The 23,535-nt window shown below is 34.1% G+C and overlaps 1 protein-coding gene across 1 annotated transcript in view; it reads right to left on the reverse strand.

Moving 5' to 3' along the window:
- The window catches only part of LOC111052989 (mucin-2), a 105,309-nt gene that overhangs the window by 5,858 nt on the left and 75,916 nt on the right, over nt 1–23,535 (reverse strand). Inside the window, exons 2-3 of the mRNA XM_039426082.1 lie at nt 7,995–8,159; nt 844–4,210 (exon numbers count right to left, since the gene is read on the reverse strand). Of these exons, the coding sequence (XP_039282016.1) occupies nt 844–4,210; nt 7,995–8,158 (3,531 nt within the window). The 5' untranslated portion in view covers nt 8,159. The remainder of the gene's footprint in view (nt 1–843; nt 4,211–7,994; nt 8,160–23,535) is intronic.

Raw genomic sequence — 23,535 nt, forward strand, 5'->3', positions numbered from 1 at the left:
TTCATGAGTTTGCCATGTTCTGTTCAATGTAATAGAACGGCAAAAAATTAAACGTCCAAAAATCGATGTGTGTGAACTCTAAAACAAAATTTAGGGATTATAGCTCGAAATATGTTTTGACACTAAAGTTTAGATGGAAAGCTGGTGTTGAAACCTACCAGTAAATAAACTAAATATGTGTCCGTTTCAACGTGACGTTATAGTTATGTTATACAACACCTTGTGTTTTCATTTCAGTATGAAACATCTTCTACATCTCTGATAACGGTGTTTAATTTATACGACTGCCCCGGTTGCACAAAATCATGTTAAGTTTTAATCGCGATTAAATGCCATGAGAACCAATTTGAGAAACTTTCTAAACGGAAAAGCCTTCTTTAATATTGGTTCTAATTATGGCATCCAATCATGATTAAAATTTAACATACTTATGTGCATCTGTGCCTCTGGTATTATTCAAGCCGATTGTCTAATTTTCTTCCAATGGATCTATCTTTCTTCCTTCTCAAATTCAAATTGATTTTTTTTTATATAATTAATCCTAAAAATATATTAAATATAATCTATTTTTATTTCATTTACCATATGTATCTTATACTTATAGCCCAATATTTTTTATTGTAACACAACTAATCTTAAGAACTGCTCCCACACACGGACGTAATAGTCTATGTGGGTTCTAATATTCATTTTATAATTGTAATTGTGTTGTTAAAATTGTATGATACGTGAATAAATAAATTGAAATTGAAAAAAAATTGAAATGGTTTGAAATTTTATTATATGCATTACAATTATTCTATCAGAACTTCGGATTTATGGTAAAATAAACTACTTTTTTACCTTATCACTGTAAAGTTGCCTCACAAATGCAGCAGTCGCTACCCCATAGTTCTTAGCATTGAGCACGGAATCGGTGACATTCTGCAGCACCTGGTGGGGGTTGAAAGTGACCATCTCGTCCAGCCTCAGCACATCGTTCATCTGCCCCGAGGTGGGGCCTCGAGCACCCAGGAACACCATGGCCAGTAGTGACGTCACAGCGAACGGAGACAGCACCAGGCTGCGAGCCGAGATCGAACCTTTGCCGGTGATCGACGTCCACATCCTGAACGCCAACTCGTTGCACAAGTCTGCGAAACGGCGGACATCATCTCCAAGCATCGATGTGCTCTCCTCTAGTCCCATACTCTCGTGCGGTGCGGGGTGCAGCTCCACTGGTTTATTGTTGTTGGAACCTTGGTTGCCCTGATTTGGATTCACTCCAGCAACTTTCTCCTTCTCGTTTTCCACCGTATTATTGATCCCCTCCCCTGTTGTTCCCTTATCCCCCAACTCCCCCTCATTCTTAAACACATCCTTATTCTGGTTCTTGGTAGAATTTCCCACGAAATTCAGCGATTGATACTTGTGTGTCTCATTACCCTTCTGTACCACAGCACTCTTCAACTCCTGTTGGTAGCTGTCACTGATCTTCACCATAGCTACACTACCATTAACATTATCATCAGTACCATTCATGGCCATCTCGTCGGTAGTGTTCACCTCAGGGCTCAGTTTGCTTTCCTTGATCTGAGTGCTCTGTCCCCCCGAGGACTCCAACTCATAGTCAGCTGTTTTCTTCTCCATCAATTCTACAGTGGTTGTAGACTCTGTAGTAACTGTTACATCAGTTTTACCAGCGTTCGTAGTAGTTTCAAAATTTGTTGTAGTAGATTGAGTACCTTCAGTCGAAACTACAGTAGTCGTTTCTGTTGTTTCTTGTTCTGTAACCCCCTCCCTGAACACTGCATCTGTGTTGCTTTCACTAGAATTACCAATCATGCCCTCCTCTGTGTAACTCTCATCCGTAGTTTTGAGTTGTTCAGTTGTGGTGGAAATATTTTCCCCCGTAGTTACAGTTGTGGAATCGTTCTCACTCTCCTCACTCGCAGTTTGCACATCGATTCTCTCTGTCAATAGTTGCTCAGTGGTTGAGTAGTCATCTTTGATTTTCGTAGTAGACTCCTCCTCATCAGACTCCAACTGTGTTGCATGTTTCAGCTCGCCTATCACTGGAACCTTGTCTAGTGAACCTGAGAATTGCCCCGCCGGTACTGGAGGTACACTCTCATGCAAAAGTATACTTGTCACAGCAGAAATACCTTCCTGCAAGAGCTCTCCCTCCTTGTCCAACACCAAATGTGTGGTCGACTCCAAACTATCAGTTACAGTGGACATATTTTCTGTCTCACTAGTGTTCTCTGTCACAGTTGTGTTATTCTCGATTGGTCTCTCAGAACTCACATCCATATTTGAAGAACTATTCTTATCTTTCTCTGTAGACTGAACTTTCCCACCATTATCATTATTCATCAAACTTGAATTTTGAGAGATAATTTTCTGTGGCTTCTGTTCTGAAACAATCTTATTTGTATTCAGCTTGTTGCTTTCCGAGTTTAACTTATTAGTATCAATTTGTTCAGCATCTGGTTCCCTAATGAGAGACAAAGCAGGGAAAGGTGGTTTACGAGTTGTTGTGCTAGAAACACTAGGTGTCTTCGAACTCTCTTCTGTTGTTGGAGTTCTATCTGTGCCATTATTCATTGGTTTACTGATTGGCTTCGTGGATGATGTTCCAAAAGTGTTTTTGGTACTGTTTTTATTAGTAGGCTTCTGTGCAACTGGTGAAACACTTGTAGGTTGGTTGTTAGTTTTCACATTATTTCCCCCGTTTGAACTGTTCACTGGTTTGGTGAGTTTTGAAGGAGTTTTAGCTGCAGAAGAATTTGAACCAACTGGTGTCTTTGACACAAACTTAGTGTTGTCCTTCACATTATTCTTGACACTGGTTGTCTTGAGTGGTGGTGTGGTGGGTTTCTGGGTTGTTCTTATTGTGACGTATTTCACTGTTGATGGGGTTATTGTAGTGGTACTAAAGTCCACGTTCTCAGTGGTGGGTGATTGTGTTGTTACTGGTGTTGTTTCATCAGGGATTATTTGATCGTTGGATAACTTCGTCTCCACATTTCCACCAGTGGCTTGTTGTGCTAGCGCCTCATATATCATCTGGTAATCACTTACAGCACTATTTGTGTACTCCATCGAACTTTGACTGTATCTCTCCGTAGTAGTTGTAGATGTGGTGGTTTTGACTGTGGGTTTAGTTTGTGGTAAACTGCTTGGTGCAGATTGTGTGTAGTTTTTCTTGGTTTCAAATCTGTCTTGATTCCCTGGCAATCGTTCAATAGGAGCTGTGATACGGTTGCTAACAGGCTGTTTCTCAGGTTTGGTCATTGACACAGGCACATACGTTATCGAACTAGGGGATGTAGCTACAGGGGAACTGGTAGTTTTAACAGTGACTTTTGTGGCATCCTTAACACTGGATGCTGGAGTAGTCGTGTATTGGAAAGTGGACCCTGTATTAGTAGGTCGATTCACTGCTGTTGGACCCGCAGGTTTACTATGGGACTCTGTCAATGGTACATAAGATACCGGGGTAGTGGAGGTTGTCGTGCGTTTCAACTCTTGGTACTTGGGAGTTGTCGGTGTAGGTCCATTAGTGTTATTGCTGTTTGACGACCATTTGTTGACAGATGGTTTGTGTGTGGAGGAGGTGGTTTTCTTTGGGGGAGGGATGTTGTGTATGGGCAAGTAATGAATAATGGTTGGGTTTTCTGTGGTTGTAGTAGTGGGAGCTTCAGTTTGGGGTTCAGGGGTTGTTGTTGTTGTAGTTTGTAGAGGGGGGTTTCTGTGGGGTGTGTTGTCAGACAGTGGACTTAACACTCCTGGTAGTAGGATACTCCATGAAGATGCAGCATCTGGTACGCTGAGCACTGACAACGGTTTCGTCATAGGTAGTTTGTTTTTGGAAGACTCTAGCTCACTTTTGAGCACGTTTTGGACACTAGCGACCACTTTGTGGACACCCTGTAGGTCGGAAGGTTCGATGTCGGGCTCGGCTGGTAGCATTTCGTGGTAGTAGGTGGGAGCCGAAGCCTCGCCGTCCATGCCGTCCGTGTCCCCGCCAGCGATCAGGCCCTGGATCTGGTCCAAGGTCATGAGTCGCCGGACAAGGTCGCCGCTCTCGTCGAATGTGTAGAACTCGTATCGGTCGGGCGCTAACAGGTCGGCCGGACTGCCGATCGCGCCGTCGTCGGCTGCTTCGCCGAAGAACGATTTTGTGCCGTTGCCGTGGTCCATGATCACTGACACTGACGTCACTACGCTGCAAACAGATACGAAGTTTATTTATTTATTTATTCATCATTTACAATCAACTTAAGGACAAAGAAACAAACTACAGTCCAAAACTTCTTTTCATCCCAATTTCATAAAATAAATTGTCCAAATAAAGGTTATGTACAACTTTTCAATTCTTCACTAACTTCCACATTGAAACAAAACACAGACACTTGAAACAATTAATTTTGAATTTAGAAAAATTAAGATTCGAATTGATTACAAAATTCCTTCTACTTAGTACTCAAAACTATTTGAGTTTTATTTTTAATTTGTTGACAGAACAGTAATTTCAAAATTAATAATGTTAAGAGAAAATTCTTTTGTAATTATAATTTTTTGTAATTCTATAATATAATTTGTGATTAATAGTAAGAATGAATTGAATAGGAAAATTCTAATTAAAAATATATTGGTCATAAGTTGTTATCAAATTATATTTTTAATGATATGTCATATTATAAAGAGTTTGTAATATGTCTTGAATATCCTTATTGGCAATAAAATGAATTGAAATTAAAATCTTCCACTCTTATAGTTTCAAATATTGGTATTTTCACCCAATTTTCACAGGAGAAGAGAATTTCTATAATATTGGAACAATACTGTTTAGGAACTTCATTATTCTTGATACTAATTTAATTATTTTTTATCGCATACGGTACACTATATTATGAACTATTCTATTTTCGTTTTTTTAACCTTGAAATTTGGTCTAGTATATATTAGGATACGGTATTCATATTCCAGTATAGTTAACTGCTTGATCGTCGTTCTATGCCTGTGTCTTGTATCTATTGTCTAGTTTCTGCTTATAATTTTTCTGCTAAAACGCGTAGAATGTTGTGCATTTGTAATGATAATGCTTGTTTAGTTTGTGTAGTGGGCACATACTAATAAATACTGTCCCATTTTTCTGTCCCTATCTAATTCTTTGAATCAGGGCTCAGGACTGATCTTCAAATATGAATAAGCAATCGGTATTATATCATGAAATATGTATTTCTGCCAAAAATGACCTTTTTTCTATGAATAAATTAACTTTAGACCTTTTGCAAGACATCTCAATTTTATAAAACAGACCCATACCTCTTTTTCAAATCTAAATGAGCAATTGGAATGATCAGTTCATTACAAAAATATCTATATCTGTCATAAATAATGCAGAAATATGTTTTCATTTCACTAGACTTCATATTTAATGAAGAAGGCCCATGACTTTCCTTTAAATACAGTACAATACTTTAGAATGCTTTATAAATCAATCATCAATGGTTATAATATCATTAAGTAATGTATTTGCAATATCAACATTCGTAGATAATATTATTATTACAATATTATATAATTCGTGGTCAAGCTACTCTACTGCTATGAATTGAATAATAAACTTTTCTCTTTTTACAAAACCTATAAATTTCATAACTTTAACTGACACCAGGACTGTAAATTGATAAAAATGTGTTATGTATGATATGCGAATAAGCATTAATTTGTAATAATACCAGATCAGTGACATGAAAATAATATACAGGGCGTTTACGAACTCCTTACCAATACTCTAGGGCATAGGACATGTTCCTGGGTAACAAACATATCTAAATATCATATTGTCCGGAAGTCTTCAGTTACACAGCGGCCATTTTACTTTTTTCTCTTATTATTTTTTTCTAAATAATGGTAGAACATACGAAATTGAAACTTAGCGCAATCATTTATAACCACTAGACAAAGGTACAAAAAATTATTATTATTTTTCAAATTCATAAAACAAAATGGCGGCCATTTAAAATGTTGTTTCTTGAATAACTCAGAAACCGTTGGTTTTACAAAAAAATTACAAGAATAACGTTTTTTAGTAAATTCAATACTATCGAATGGTACCTGATTTTATAAGATTGGACCAATATTAACTGAGATATGGCAGCTTTAGTGATAGGATTAGGATTATGTATCATTAATTATTATTGTTTGAAATGATCTAAAATAGCTTACGAATGACATGCAAAGCAGACGGAGACTGTTGCATTGTTATGGCAGACTTTAGCCGCATGCACTGCAATTAACCCCCAGAGGTGTCCTATCACTAAAGCTTCCATATCCCAGTTTATATTGGTTCAATCTTAAAACACCATGTACCAATCGATAGGTAATTGAGTGTACTAAAAATAGTTATTTGTATATCTAGAGTGAAAAGTGCTGTTTTTCTCCCTGAGGGAAAAGTTTGAAGCCCGAGGCGAAGCCGAGGGCAACAATTTTCCTGAGAGAGAAAAAACATTTTTCACTCGTGATATACACAACATTTTTCCTCCACCTACATTCTTATAAAAACTGCTAATAAAATAATTTTTAAAAACGTATGTGACCAAACAATGTGTTACAACATAATCTAAAAAGTAAACAGAAACAGCTGGCTTGTAATCACAGTTCTCCTCCGACAGCACTAACTGTCGGCTAAAGTTGTAACAACAATGACAGCCAAAACTACAGCTATGATGAAGTGCCCGTTTCAAATTTGATTAGTTAATAAGTAATATTCGTTGGCTGATATTTTGAATAACATGGAATAAACGAAAAAAATATATACATTTTTTTTAGTATAGTGATATGAAGTTTGTAATAATAATTTCAGCATACAAACATAAATTTTATTTATATCGATCAAATGTCTGGTTGAGGTATTGAATTTAGTTGGTTTAATGACTACTCTATATGCTTCCTCATCTGAGCTTAGACCTTCTGACCTATTTCAAATGTACGTTTCTAAAATAGAGATGCTTCCCATGTTATTTAAATGGAGTCACTTTTACTCCCTAGGGAGTTTTTCTGTTTTTTAGTACCGAGAGCGAAAAAGTGACACTTTAGTATCATGTTTCAGGGAGTAAAGTAAGTACTTTTGACAGTAGGTGGAGGAAATAGTTATTTGTGCAACTAGTGCGCAAAGTGACAGTTTGCTGCACCGAAAGAAACGTTTACGCCCGAGCTGTAGGCGAGGGCGGAATGGTTTCTTGAGTGCAGCAGAGGTACTTTGCGCACGTATTTCACATTAAGTTTTTCCTACAGTTACCATTGAATATGAAAAGTGGGTAATTATGGGTAAAATTGCCTGAAATGCATCAAATGTTTTTCTGTGTAATTTTATTATTGATAAAAGCCTTAATTTATTGTCAAATTGAATAAAAATGTTGTCCTTGGTTATAATATATAATGTAATAATTTGCGCGTTGTGCTTCGTTGCACCTCTGCTCACTATAGCAGCCCAGTCACTGTTACCAACTTCATTTTGATTTTGCTGCACTGTTGCTCCATGTAACCTACTGAGTATTTTGCGTTACCATGTTGCAAATCTGGAGTGCAGAAAAATTTTTCCCGCACTAGAGCGGAAAAGTGATTCTTTGCGTTCTGTAATCAGTGCAGCAATGGCCACTTTTCAACGTAACTGTAGGAAAAAGTTATTTTTGTTGTAAAACCAAAGGTTTCTGAGTTATTTAAAAAACAACATTTTAAATGACCGCTATTTTGTTTTATGGATTTGAAAAATTGTAATAATTTTCTTGTAGCTTTGTCTAGTTGTTTTAAATGATTGAGCAAAGTTTCAATTTCGTATGTTCAACCATTATTTAGAAAAAAGCAAAATGGCCGCTGTGTGGGTAACTGATGACTTCCTGACAATTTAAATATGATATTTAGATATGTTTATTACCCAGGAACATGTCCTATGCCCTGGTAGGGAGTTCGTAAACGCCCTGTATATTTATTTTTCCAATTACCTCGATCCGAGCACTTTTCTGGACTCTTCACTGTCGGTCTCGTCGACATTTGCGTTGTGTGTGTGTGTCGTGTTGCTGCTGATGTCAGCTGACGCGCAATCCAATATGGCCGCCGACACGAGCAGAGCCGCCATTACTGCCCTCACTGACCCCCGCCACCGCATCCTAGCAAAAGAAAACATACAAAACATTTTCATTAATATCAAAATAGTATATGTAGTCTATTACAATTCATATGCATTCTATTTCATACTAACTGCAATCAATTTTTATGCATTCAGGTTAAATGTTATTCCAAAATTGCTCGATTTAGACACATTCACAATTTCAAGGAATCATGATCCTATCCTCAATAAGTTTCTTCATGGACAATAAGAGTTGGCTATTGATGATTTTTTCTTGAAGGTGATGTTCCAGGCTTTAGTGTGGGTAATAAAACGGATGATGATTGATTGAGTTCTTTATTTATGCAGATTAAAATATGTATACTGACATATACATAAATAATAACTTACAATACAGCAAAGTTTTAGATGAATTTACAATATATAAACTGAATAATTTTTGAAGTATAAATGACATGAAAAAATGCAATTTAGAATTACTACAAAGTAATATTGTTTTGTATCTACATAAATTGGTGGAGGATTAAACATATCAATGTCCATTCTCGGAAATGGTTACTAGAAATACCCTTCCAATTAACTCTCTACCAAAACGTGAATTTGATTTCTCAACTTAGAATAAATATATACAAATAAAATATGTTGTAGAAGTTCAAGTACATTTATGAAAAGTTAAGATCAAAATCATATATGAGTAAAGTAATAAAACAAATTAAACTTGTAGCACCCTTATTTATTAAAAAACTTAAAATAGTTGAACGACTAGTTTCGGTTCTAAAACCATCCTCAGGTTCTAAAATAATAGAACCTGAGGATGGTTTTAGAACCGAAACTAGTCGTTCAACTATTTTAAGTTTTTTAAAAATAAAGGGTGCTACAAGTTTTATTTGTTTTATTAATTTAAAAGCAGCCCATTTCAATAAGTGTTTTATGAGTAAAGTAATATAACTATAAAAGTGAGTAAAATAGAAAGTAATGATTGAAATAAAGTATTGATGGATCAAGGTAATCAAATTTGGGCAATATACATCAGTATTAAAAAGGATATTTAGAATATGAGTTTATATTTACAATTTATTTCATGACGGGATTTTAGAATAAGTGGATTTGAGATGATAAGAGATGAGTGGCCTAATAGCATTTGGTGGTTTCCGAAAAACCATGTAATCATTTATAAACTCATAAATTCAATGATATTTAGAGATGTTGGCTGTTAAAGTGATCACCCATACAACGGAATAGCAGGCTCTTGGATCTTATCGATAGCTCATCAAGTCATCAGCGCAACCACGGTGTCAATATCTTACAAATTTTATTAAACTATACAAAATATTGGAAAAAGTTGGAAAAACTGGCTTTTCAATAACATTGTTATGTATGAATAACTGTTTAGAATAACATGCTATCCTTTTGGTTAAACTCCTTCAGCTCCCCTGAATAATATATAGTAGCAGAATTTTCATGGATTATTAGATATTTAATTGATTTCTCTTGAATTGTAAGTTGGTCCAACATTTTTCAATAAACTTCATATCATAAACTGGATATTCATTGAAACATTGTACTTCTCATTAATATTGGAAAATGTTGGAATAACTGGCTATTGACTGTTGAAATACTGTAACAGATTTTTGTCATTTACCACCAAAAGTGGTTCAATGAAGTCTGAAAAAATGTAGACATCAATTTTATTAATGGCCCGTATCATGCATATCATAAATCCGACCTTTGAAACTTTCATTGGAATTTTTGAGCGGTTTTCCTCGTTTCCAAAATACCAGATGTCATCGAAATAAGGTTTCACCTGCTCTTTGATTCATCGCCATTACTAGCCATTAGTTTTATTGTTGAAAGTTTTCACAAAATCGTTGAAATCTGAATTGATAAATAAATAAATTTAAGTAAAAAAATATTATGTCTAATGTTATGTCTATGTTATCTGTCTATATTTCACAAAATCGTTGAAATCTGAATTGATAAATAAATAAATTTAAGTAAAAAAATATGATGTCTATGTTATGTCTATGTTATCTTCATGGTTCATCATTATATTAAACAGAAGGTTGAACCGTCTCATATGGGCGTCATAATAAACCAAAAATCAATACTTTATTAGGTTTGGTATACTTATATAAGGTATAATTTGGTTTACAATATTGTCTTGGTGGCACCATACCAGTTTACTGGTCTGTTTTATTATAGTCTCGTATGGCGATTGTTTGGTAGGCTATATGGATTGTGGATTGATTATGATGGTGGATTATGCCAACAATATTATGATGAATAAACAAATAAATTTACAGTAAAATCTTCCATTAAATATTTTATTTACATTTGTTCATTTATTATATGCATTTAATATATTCGGGGCATTTTGTATAGGCCTTGGACCCTAAACAAGTAAAGTCAATAGCGCTCGCTCTTCTCAGTAGGCCTACCGGTATTCTACTTCAGTTGCATTCATTTTTATGTAATTTGAATTATAAACGGTTACCATCAGCACCGTAGCCAAAGTTAATAGCCAGGTCAATGACACTGGAAATAATATTGTTATCTAAGAGCAGTATTGAAGTTCAAGGCTACTATTTTTAGATCAAGGAGAGAAAGGAAATCATCGGAAGCAATAAAAAGAGTGAGGGAGAGAGCATGAATGACTGACAGAGTCGTTATTCTCTCACCGAGAAATAATCTTGAAACCTGTTCTGGCAATTTTCCTGACAGTAATTTGCTCCTTTCGATTCGCAAACGTTACATTATTTTCATTATGAAATTATTATATTTGCTGTATTTCAGAACGTGTATTACTGTTATTATGTTTGTTGGTTACTGAAACTAATGATGCATTTTAGAATCTGCACTGAAGGTTTCATGACTGTATTGTTTGTTCTCTGTTCACAGGAGAGTTTTGCTGGTTGGAAGGATACTCTCTTGAAATGTTTTCGATGAAGCAGATTGATACTTTCAACATGTTTCCTGCTATTTGAATTTCGTAAGAATGTATTTATTTATTCATGTTCGTTCTTAGTAGAATCTCACAAATTACTCCTAGAATCATATTAAGAAATCAAATTTCAAGAACTATCAAACTATCACTAGAAATTCTGAATGATTTATAATACTATGGAGCTTCTATGCTTTCTCCACTATAGTGAGGTCCACGTTATAATGACAGTAGTGTAGGAAGATAGATGAAAAGGATTGCCAGATCTCAGGCTTGCCACCCAAACAGTTGATACTGGTACATATCTGATGAATTTAACTGTTCATTATTGTTGAAAATAGTTAATCATATTGTATTTGTAAAGGAAAATATATTTTTTAAAGATGTAATAATACATTTTCATGATTGAGATAAAATATTTTGTCAATTAGTTGAATTTCTACTTTGTTGATAAACGATGTGGCAACATCGCAATGCATGAAGAGATAACGCAATCTGCTTTGTTGAACGATAGACAAGGATAGCAACACCATTGCAAATCACACACTGCCATTATATCGTGGACCTCACTATAGGATAGCCTATTCTTGACATTAAAAAAATGTGGTAACTATCCAACTAATATCCGGTATGAAACTATACTAATAATGTAAGCTATTTATTCATTTCCATCTATCTAGTTTATTGAGAATCTATCCGGATAGATCTACTTCCTCAACTAGGAAATTTCTATTTCCTATTTCATCCTCAGGTAATATTGGGCAGTTTGCTTCCGCGACAGTTATGAACCAAGATTGTTTCAATCTAGGAATAACATATATAGTGACATTCATTTTAAACTGTGAACATTTCTTATACATATAGCATGTATGCTGTCAGTGTAGAGTGATGACGCTGAATAGAACATAGAAGATTGTATTATCGTAGAATATAGAATGATAGTAGGCTACACTGTATAGAAGGTACGGAAATAAGATTATCATGGCATTCCTAACCTTAGCCTCTGGCAATACGAAGTTAAGATGTTTAACGGTGCGTAAAAGGATTGCTATCCTCAATGAACCGATTTAAGAATAAGAAGACAAAGAAGAAGAAGAATAAGAAGAAAGAAAGAAAAGTTTGAAGAAGAAAGGTCGAAAGAAATTAAAATGTAGAAAAGGATCAGTGGATGACCTATGTATTTCCACCCGGAAAGCAGTAGATATGCTCCAATACTTTCGTAAAACTCTTTTTCTCTTTCATCTTGTTCTTTGCGTTTTGTTTACCTTGTTGTTGGCCTCTTATCTGGTTGACATAATGTCTTCACCGCACCGCCAATGACTGTTGACATGGTTTCATTGTTTTTGCTGTCTTCATTATTTGTTTGTTTGTTTGATTGTGTTTTTCAACCCTCCAGAGGTTTTATGAGTACCTACAGTGTGATTCTTTGATTCACTTAAATCTGTCATCTTTTCTCATAGATAACATCATCTCATCCAAAAAATGCTGACAAAGTCAGAAATCACTTGATACTGTCAGCATTGGTTGAACGAGAAGTGATGATGTTGATCATTAGGAATGATGACAGTTTGATGTGAATTTTCACATAGAAAACATTCAACCTGGAAGCGTGTAACGCTTGAAAAGGTGAAATTAGCTGAATTTAGTGTAAGAACTTTGCAATATGCATGATGAGGCGATACCACTAGTCTTACACCATTTGCTAAGAGTCGGATTTAAGTACAAGTTTTTCCTGGGGCATGATTTTATTATAATTTGCTTAGAAATAAAAAATATTTCTCTCTTGAAGAGTGGAATCGCCTGAATGTGTTACGAGATTCTAATTGTATAAGAGTTTTGTTTTCTGATAAAAACATTCCTATTTTCATATTAAATGATGGTGAAAATGGGGTACTTATTGATCTTTTGAATAGAATAAATGATTGGAGTAAATTCAATTACCCTTTGATTATAGGAATTGATTCTTTTAACAATCTTGGTGAAACTTATTTTGATATTCCTGCCACTGAACTCTTGAGTACTGTCATAGGAGCTAGAGATTTGAAGTTTATTTTTTATTATCGAGGTTATTGTGAAATTAATTTTCTTAATATACCTAAGCTATCTGATAGTCCGGGAGTTGAGTACCTGTAGGATTCTTTGAAGGTAATAATAAACGTGAAGCATTCATAAACTCTATGATTGAATTACGGACCCTACTTCAAAACACTGATAACGAAAATGCTAAAATATATAAAATATTCTTCTTAGGATCACGCATAGAAACATGTCAATATCAGGTGATGAACTAATAAGCGTCCTGAATAACAATATGAACATCTATGATAATAATTTGAAAAGATTCCTATTCAAAACAAACTCTAAATACCGAATGGGATATTGCTTGGAGCAGGGTGGAAGTTACGTAGAATTTCAAGAGGATACTTTAAAATTCTCTACTAAAGAACGATATGTTTTAGTCACACGTAATACTACACTTATGCTGAATAGCGAATTAATAAAAACTATAAATAGAATAACTCTTCATGAGTGTAAACTTCCTAAAATAAAGTGGTGTGACGGTGTTCCCGGCTGTGGTAAATCTTACTTTATAGTCTCGCATCATGAGCCTGGCAAGGATCTAGTACTCACTCAAACACGGGCAGGTATTAAAGCAATCCGTGAAACTGTCATTGAAAGGTATGGTCGAAAACATTGTAATCGTATTAAGCTTGATTACAGGACAGTTGGCTCATATATAATAAATCATAATCAGAATAAAACATACAATAGAGTTTTTATTGATGAAGCTCTACTTATGCATGCGGGTTACATCGGTTTTATTGCTAACTTGAGTAGGGCCTCAGAAATAATTGTAGTTGGTGACGCAAACCAAATACCCTACATTGAGAGAAGTAATTATGCCACAAGATGGCATAAAATTTCAGAATTCTGCGAACCTTTTACAAAACAAACGGTAACTCGTAGATGTCCTATCGATGTTTGTTTTGTCCTTTCCACTGTCTATGAAAATATTACGACGCTTAATGAAAGAGCTATCTCAATTCTGCCTACTTACAGAAATGGGGAATACCATCTGATACAACCCGACACTTTGATATTAACATTCACCCAAGAAGAAAAACTTATGGTGGGTGATACTATAAAGTGGAGAGAGGATGTTGCACTTCACACAATCCACGAAGCACAAGGGCTAACTCATAAAAATGTTATTCTAATCAGAATTAAGTACAAGGAGAATGAAATCTATAACAGCATGCCCCATGCGATTGTTGCCTTGTCTAGACACACTGAAACTTTCAGGTATTTAACAACCAGTCTGGTAGATGATGCTGTGGACAAACTAATTAAAAAACTTAAATTCATAGATAGTGAGGGGCTTGTTGAATGGAACAAGGAAAAGAGAAGTGGACCTGATGATATAAGTTATGAGTGACACTGAAGAGGTTCTTAATATTTTAGAAACAGAAAATGAAACAGATGTAATCGACGATTATTTGAACTATCACTTTCACGAGGACAGAAATAAAGATGCTGAGTGTTTCAATATTATGTCTATGAATATACGTAGTTTGAATGCTAATTTCGATCAGTTTATTTGCTGCCTCAATGAATTGAAAACTGATATTCACATTATAATATTAACTGAGACCTGGTTGACTGCAGATATGCCGTTCATTTTCAACATTCCTGGATATACGGCAATAAATAAGTACACTAAACAGAATAAATGTGATGGATTATGCATGTACATAAAAGATTGCATAGGATTCAATGAAGTTTCACTCGATATCTCTGATGCCAATGTAGTTAGTGCTGACTTAAGAATTGATGATTTTATTGTGAAGGTGATTGGGGTTTATAGATCACCAAGTAATCAAAATATTGATAATTTTCTTAATAGTCTGAGTAATGAAATCAGTAAAATTCCTAATGGAATAAATGTATGTGTGGCGGGAGACATGAATATAAATACACATTCAACTAGTGTTCCTGTTCAAGATTATCTGCATATTTTCAATAGTAATGGCTATAAGTCTTACATAAATGGTGATACCCGAGTAACAACCACAACAAATTCTTGCATTGACCACATTTTTATAAAAATTCAGGCAACCATTCTATGTTCACTAAAGGAGTTATATTTAGGACAACCATAACTGACCACTACGCGGTTGTACTGAACTTGGTGAAGGTCCCTATCAATAAGGATAATAGAAACGTATTGATAAACACATTAACTAGAACCAACTATCATGCACTATTGGAACGCATAAGGAATGAAGATTGGGGAGAAATCTATACCGTGAATGGAAGCATTGACACTATTATGGATAAATTTGTCGATCGTTTGACCAGTCTCATCAATCAATGCAAGAAGGTAAAAGTGATACCTAACAGACTTCGTCCCCTGAAGCCCTGGATATCTGAAGGCATCATAAGATCAATAATCACGCGGGACAAAATGCATTCTAGACTCAGAAGAGATCCTAATAACAATATCTTAAAGAATGAATATAAGGCTTATCGTAATGGTTTGAATAAGATCATAAATCATGCAAAGGAAGTCTACTATAAAGGGAAAATTGAAAATTGTAATAACAACAGCATGAAGTTGTGGAAGTGCATAAACGAGGTTATAGGTGAGGCCAGTATCAAGGAAAAAAGTACTGAACTTGATGCTCACTCCCTCAACAATTATTTCACAAATGTGGGTAAATTACAAGCTCAAACTATCAATATCCCTGATAATACTGGTGATCGATTTCCTGCAATACAGATCGATAATACGTTTTTTATGAGACCAACGTGCCCAGTTGAAGTTGAGGCAACTATTAAAAATCTAAAGAACAACTGCAGTCCTGGTATTGATGGTCTAGGTAATATTACGCTGAAGAAAATAGCCAATTTTATATCTCAACCTCTCGCTTTCATTTTTAATAGATGCTTTGAGGAGGGATATTTTCCCGAGCACCTCAAATCAGCCAAAATAAAACCTCTATTCAAACAAGGTGACCCGACTAATCCCTGTAATTATAGACCGATTAGTCTTATCAGCAACCTTGCTAAAATAATGGAGAAACTAATAAAGTCAAGAGTTGTTTCTTTCTTGAATCTTAACAAAATAATCAACAAGAACCAATTCGGTTTCCAAAATAGTAAAAGTACATCTGACGCTCTAATAAAATTCATCAATACTTTATCTGATAAAATAAACTCCAATAAGAAAACTATTGCGGTCTTCCTAGATATACGCAAAGCTTTTGATACAATACCTCATAATACTTTGTTCAATAAACTAGAGTCCTATGGTTTCAGAGGAGTCTCGCTTAAATTGTTCAAAAGCTATCTGAGTAATAGAACCCAGTCCCTAACCATAAATGATCAATCTAGTGTAACTAACTTAACTTCTTATGGTCTTCCTCAAGGTACCGTACTTTCTCCCATCCTTTTCATACTCTATGTAAATGACTTTTTAAATTTAAGACTTCTAAACTCAACTGTGATATCCTTTGCAGATGATACTGCAGCTATTTTTCACGGAAATTCATGGAATGAAGTTCATACTATAGCTGAAAATAATATGCTTTTAATTAAGAAGTGGTTAGATAAAAATACCTTAAGTTTAAATATTGAAAAAACTAATTACATTACTTTCTCTGCAAATAGAGTAGGGCAGCCTAACGAGAATCAAGATTTGAGACTCCATTCTCAGTGCAATTTAAACTTGGGTAATTGTGATTGTCCCACCATTAAAAAAGTCAATAATACTAAGTATTTGGGAATTATAATTGATGAAAACCTTAAATGGGATGTTCATATTAAATACATATGTAGAAAAATTAGATATTTATCCTTTAAATTTTACCAAGTTAACAGAATTCTTAATAAGAACCACCTGAAAATGATGTATCATGCTCTTGTCAAGTCAATTCTGCAGTATGGCATAGTTGTTTGGGGAGGCTGTTTCAACTGTCATATTGCTGAATTATTTGTAGCACAAAAACTGATAATCAAAACTATATTAAACAAACCCAGGCTCTATCCAACGGATATGGTTTTTAGTGATTTTGAGGTCATGACTATACGTCAATTATACATAAAAACCGTAATTGAGTACTTAATAAAATATAGATCCGATTTTCCTCTCACAATAAACTCTACTCTTAATTATTATAATCTAAGGGCCACTGCTAACAAATATGTAACCTATAACACTAATATTGAATGTATAAGGAGGCAATTAATTTACATAGGTACTAAAATAATAAACCTCATTCCGAATCACTTTCTCATGGACAATAAGGTCAGCGGAAAAATTAAACTGGATATAAAAAACTGGACATACAGTAATTTCTTCTTCCATTTAGATATATGACTCGAGATTTCTGCTCCAGCATTTTTTATTTTTTTTCATTAGTTTTTTCATTTTTCAGTGGACTCGCTTACCTTTATTTTGAGTACCTATTCCTCTGTTTTCTTCCTTCCCCCCATTTCTCCCTTCCTTTTTTCCTCATTACTTCTCTTCTCTTCTTTGCCTGCCTATTACATGGGAAACCATAGTTGGCTAGGTATCTTCCTCTCTTTTTTCTCTTCTCCAACACACCCAAACACTAAGCCCATGGTTTTTTATATTTGTAACATTTTATTGTGTTTTATTTGTTTCGTAAATCTTTGTAATTTTGTTTTGTCTTGTTTTGTGTGTTTTTAATAATAAATAAATAATTCAAAAAAAAAAAATCTGCATGACTAGGCGATGCCACTAGTCTTACACCATTTGCTAAGAGTCGGATTTAAGTACAAGTTTTTCCTGGGGCATGATTTTATTATAATTTGGTGAGGAATAATGAAAACTATTTGGTGAGTCATGGAATTGGAGAGTTCTTATAACCATTTCAAATTCATTATTCAAACCAAATCACACACATAACGTGATTTGGTTGTAATGTGGGAAATGTTTGCGTACTTTTAATGCAGTTGGAGTGGTTGGAAGAAGTAGCTAAAATTTACATTTACACGTGTTTTATTTGATCTAATACTTATCCAGTCTCATCCGAAATGTGGGCTTTATGGAAAAATTATTCTGACTTCCAACCGGAATGGTTCATTTTCTTCAATAAATAAACTGTATTGAATCATTTTTTAAATAATATTATGTCAATTATTATTCTGAATAATTCAATATCAGTCTTCAAATTTGATGCCTTTAGAGGAAAATTTATCCAAATATAAAAGTATTTGAATCACAGCATTTTCATCTCATTCCTAGTCTCCAATCTGATCATATCTGGTTGTCAATCTCATTGAATGGAATAAGAATTACTTCGATTTAAATCTGCATTTTATAGATTATTTTGGTTGCTTTACTGGGTTCATTCTTTTTTCTTCAACATTTCCTATACAGCTCTTTTCAACACCCCATTAAACAATAAATTGATCCTCATTCTTTGTATTATTCTTATCTTTCTATATATGCTACTGTTATCTATTTATTAGGTGTCATTAATAATGCATTGAATAGTATACCTGTATTTATCAATTATTATTTATGTTAGTACATTCTTTTCTCTTCCACATTTTTTATAAGAAAATTCAACATTTTCCAAAACAATTCTCATTTTTATATTATTCTCATCTTTCAATAGTCTTCTTTCATTGGTTAGGTGTCATTTAAAATACATTGAATTGTAAACTGTATCAAACAACTGTACTTTACCATAGAGAAAAGATAGCTTAAGAAGATATCTTATGGTATAGGTCGTTTATGTTCCAAATTTGTACTCAAGCCGACTACTGTCTATTATTACTGTTTTGTTGAGGTGAGAGTGTAAGAAGGGCTCAGTATGAGAGACTACCAGCGTAACATAACTTCACGAAAAATAACTACTAGGACTATCGGCTTGAGTTAACATTAAAAATTGGAACATACAACGCCATATTTATTCTTATGCTATATTTTCTCTGCTGTGCCAAACTGTATATGTACTTGATGTGGGATGTAGTCTACATCTGAGCGGCAAGCTAGTTTTTCATTGGCATTAGTCACGTTGCATTCGGTAGTTTATAATCGGGTCAGACTTCATTTCACTATTTCGACCTCCAGTCGGCAACTTATAACGGTGCAACTCTGTCTGGAGAAAGGCGCACTGCTGCGAAGATGGGAAATGGTGGAAAGGATAAGGCGGAAATAGAGTGGGAAGTAAAAGGGAGACGAATTACAGGTGAATGAGTATGGAGAGATCAAGAGGAGAACTGAAAAGAGAATAATTTGAAGGACAAGGAGGAGATTATATTAGGAAGGAGAGAGGAGAATTACAATAGATGAACATGGAGATTTTAAGAGTGAAAAGGGAAATAATAGGAGGTAATGGAGGATATAGAGTAGGGATATGAAGCTACAGAAAGAATACAAGAAGGAGCTAGAAATGATAGAAGTGAAGAATACAGAAGATAAAGAATACAAGAAGGAGCTAGAAATGATACAAGTGAAGAATACAGAAGATAAAGAATACAAGAAGATACAGATAAAGAATACAGAAGATGAAGATACAGAAATAATACAAGAAGAAACAAGGAAAGTTACAGATAAATAATAGAAGTAAAGTTGAATGATTAAGAAATTAGGAACAAGGGAAGGTAGAAGGAAAGATAAGTCGAAGAAGTTAGAACGAAAAAAGAGGGAGGAGAATAAAAGATAAGAAGAAGAAGGCGACAAAACCAGAAGTAAAATTATGAAGACAGCAATAAAGCATAAGGAGCATAACAAGATTCTGATAAGGACGAAAAGTAAGTTAATAAATGAAGAGGACTAACATTGTCAAATAATTGAGGGAGAGATCCAAAGAGTGATCTAGAGTAATTGAAGAGTTGAAAAAGTATAGAAGGAGAGAAAAAGGAGTAGTATAAGCAGGACATTATAGGAGTTATAGTAGATCTATAGGAGGTCCTGGGATGAGTAGTTGTAGTATTAGTACTAGAAGAAGAAGGAAAAGAAGAAGAAACTCGTGGAGATGCAGAGTAGTTAGTGACCCGGTTATCTCACCGTTGTGCCGTATGCCAATTTAGGTTTTATTACGTGGGAAATTGAGTGCGTGTAGCAGGATATATTATTAGACTTGTACTCACACACACACATCATATACTGTATATGCTAATGCAGTAGTCATGTCCGTTCTATTTCTGACTCCTCGTTTTACTATTTTTACTATAAATGTGAATCTCAACATGCTACAACGGATGTAAACAACAGTAGATCCGTACATAAAGTAGAAATTAGTAAATGCAAGTGAAGATGATTGGAAGAAAGCTTGAAATAAATTGAAGAAATTGTCTGTTTCTTCTTGTATTATACATGGATATAAAGTATTTTGTATAATGCATGGATACTGTTTAAAATCTCTCTGAGGTTTGGAATAAAATGGAACTATAAATTACTGTGTCTAGTATTCAAAATATTGTTTCCCGTTGATACAGATTGCCAGGAATCAGTGTATTTGGATTTGGCCTGTTTATTTGAACGGAAGTAAAAATGATATAGATCTCTATAATAATTGTATTTGCTAAGTGAGTAAATTTCTAGCTTTCCTCAATACTCTCCAATTAGAGTTCTGCTTGTCCGAATTCATGATTTATTGAATTACTCCAGATCCAATTCTTGCTATAAATTTTTATTTTGCATTCCATCCTTACAAAAAACATAGTTTGAACGCCCTATTTGTAATCCACTAAACAAAAATGTCTAGAAAAATCCTGAGAATATCATTGATATAATAATCCACTAAAGCAAAAGTGTCTAGAACAGTCCTGAGAATATTATTGATATACTAAATTAATAAATTTGTACATTTTTAACTCAATAAAAACTCCCTGATAAATTCATACAGTTCAAAAACCTTTTCAGATTGTTATTTTTCATTGTTTTATATTTATGACGTACAAATGTTTCCATGCACCAAACATAGTCATGTATGCCACCATAAACATTGTAATCATACTCACCTATAATAGAAGGATGTTATAGATAGTTTTTGTAATTAAAATTTTTCCTGACTGTCTAACTGTATTTTGTGTTTACTGTCTTTTCTTTATTGTGTGTCTGTCAAATAGTGGCAGTAATTGTATTGTACTTATGGAAAATAAATTCAAACATTATAATAGTCATCCTCAATACTTTAAAAATATGCCCAGATGCATCAGATATGAGAAAATTGTAGGCTCCTTCACTTTTCCCCAACTAAATCGGTAAGAACACATTTTTAGATCAACTTTACAAATCCAATAATTTTACCTGAATGGGCTTATAACTGACTGATTGAAAGATGAAAGAGGACGGAAAAAAGAAGAAAAAGAAAAAATGGAGAAAAAATATAAACGTAAGGGAAGGAAAGAATGACAGTGAACAGGTTGACACCTACACTAAATACACCACACACTCATAGAGAGCTTCTTCACGCTCCACTTGGCTAGTGTGCAGTGTACTTGGCTGGCAAGCAACAACTTGCTGTCCCAGTCCCCTACTGTTCCAGTAGGTAATAAAAGTGCACAGCCCACTGAGTATGTAAAATAGACTATGTCATAGCATCAGCAGCTCAAGCCCACTAGGCCATGTCATGTCACGTGTTACCATAATGACATTCAAGCTGTCAACATTCCATGAATGCTTCCCATTATACCAATGCTGACAGGCTGGAGTGAATCTAATTAAATTATGCCGGTCATGACTAGGCCAACATCAATCTTTGCATCACTGTGTCACCGATGTGGTTTTCATTTTTTTCTACTCAACGTTGGCACTACTTGGTAAAGAACTTGGTGAAATGAGGTAGGTTTTTGGTAGTTGTTGATAAACTTGGATGAAAAGCGAGGTAGTTGATGACTACTGACTTGGATGGAGCTTAGGTCGTTGGCATGTTGTATGTTGATATTGAACTTTGAATAAACTGGATGGTTGGCAATTGATATTGAACTTGAAAAGGTTTTTAGGCGTGTGGCCATCGTTGTCTTATGTCGATAAGGAACTTGGTGAAACTTGGAGAGAGTATGAGTTTGGCATTGACATTGAAAGTCTAGACTGGAGTTAGGCCAAAAGCCAATCATATTTTGAAGAGTTCTAATTCATGAATGGTAGTTTTGCATTTTTTAAGCTGATTACTATCTTCTTTTTGTTACTAATAAATTCATTTTTGGTAGTGAAATTCTGTGGAAATACTTTTCTATTACTACTGTACTAAATTTTCATTAGAATTAGGAACTCTCTTCTGCGTATAGGATGTTTCATTGCAGTGAAATTGATTTTGAAATTTAAACTTTGTAATATCTTGTTTTAAAGATCTCAAATACGTTTGATGTGATTGGCTGTGTATTTATATGAGAGAAGATTGAAATGAATGTTAGATTGTATTTAATCAAATGCTAATGAATATATCTTTGTTCAATGATTATTATTGAATAAAAACATTTAAAGTTTCAAACTACTCAAGTGCCTTATCAATTAATGATCTTCTAAGAACAATGCTTCTCTTAGCTTATAAAACTCTATTTTGTAATTTAAAGTATATATTTGATGTGATCTTATAACTTCTATATTTTAAAAAGAATTGTTGCAAAGAACTGAGTCGAATCATGCATTTCAATCAAATAAAATCTTATTAAAATGTTGATCAAGTTTAAAAAATATGATCCCGCTCCAATTCAAAATGATAATTCATGTCAGTGGCATACTTTGCATTTTATTATCTGTGATTAAGGTAAGTAGACCATTCTTGTAATGTACAATAACAATTAATTTGAACAGGAGAATTAGTGGAATACGTTTAGTTCAAAATCATAGTCATCGCGAGAAGATAATTGTATGTATTTTTTAATAGGTCTACTGTCACGATTTTTAGATGGTTGTCTTCAACTCTCTTTAAGATTATCAAATTGCGCAATTTTGTATTGTTAAGAGAGGAAACATTTCATAAAAACTATTCCGTTATGTAGTTACATCTTCCATCTTATTATGCCAATTATATGGAATGACAGTTATAACAATTAACCTTTGTCGAGTGTTAGAAATGCGTTGATGAGATTAATAGATAGGTGATAGAAGTTTCAAAATATCTTGTGCTAGGATAAGAGCGTATTTTCCAGTCAAATCCATGTAGAAGAAAATTGATATTGTGAGATCCAAATTTCAACAAGGAAAGGAAACGCCTGTAATTAGGGCTGTATTTTGTAATCAATGTCTGTAATATATCTGACAGTTGTATTAATATATCAGTAGTTTGAAACCATTTAGTAATTTATGGAACTGAAATCTCAAACTCAAGAAATATTCAATAATTTTACCATTTTTGATGATAACATGAGTAGTGTTGTAAAGTTTGAAATACAGTAATTTCAGAAGAAAAATATGTTTGCAATGAATATTTTTTCATTGCAATAATCATGTTTAAAACTTTACACTATTTTTGCATGCTTCAACGACTTTTCT

Source organism: Nilaparvata lugens, chromosome 4, assembly GCF_014356525.2.
Source record: "Nilaparvata lugens isolate BPH chromosome 4, ASM1435652v1, whole genome shotgun sequence".
Taxonomy (NCBI): domain Eukaryota; kingdom Metazoa; phylum Arthropoda; class Insecta; order Hemiptera; family Delphacidae; genus Nilaparvata; species Nilaparvata lugens.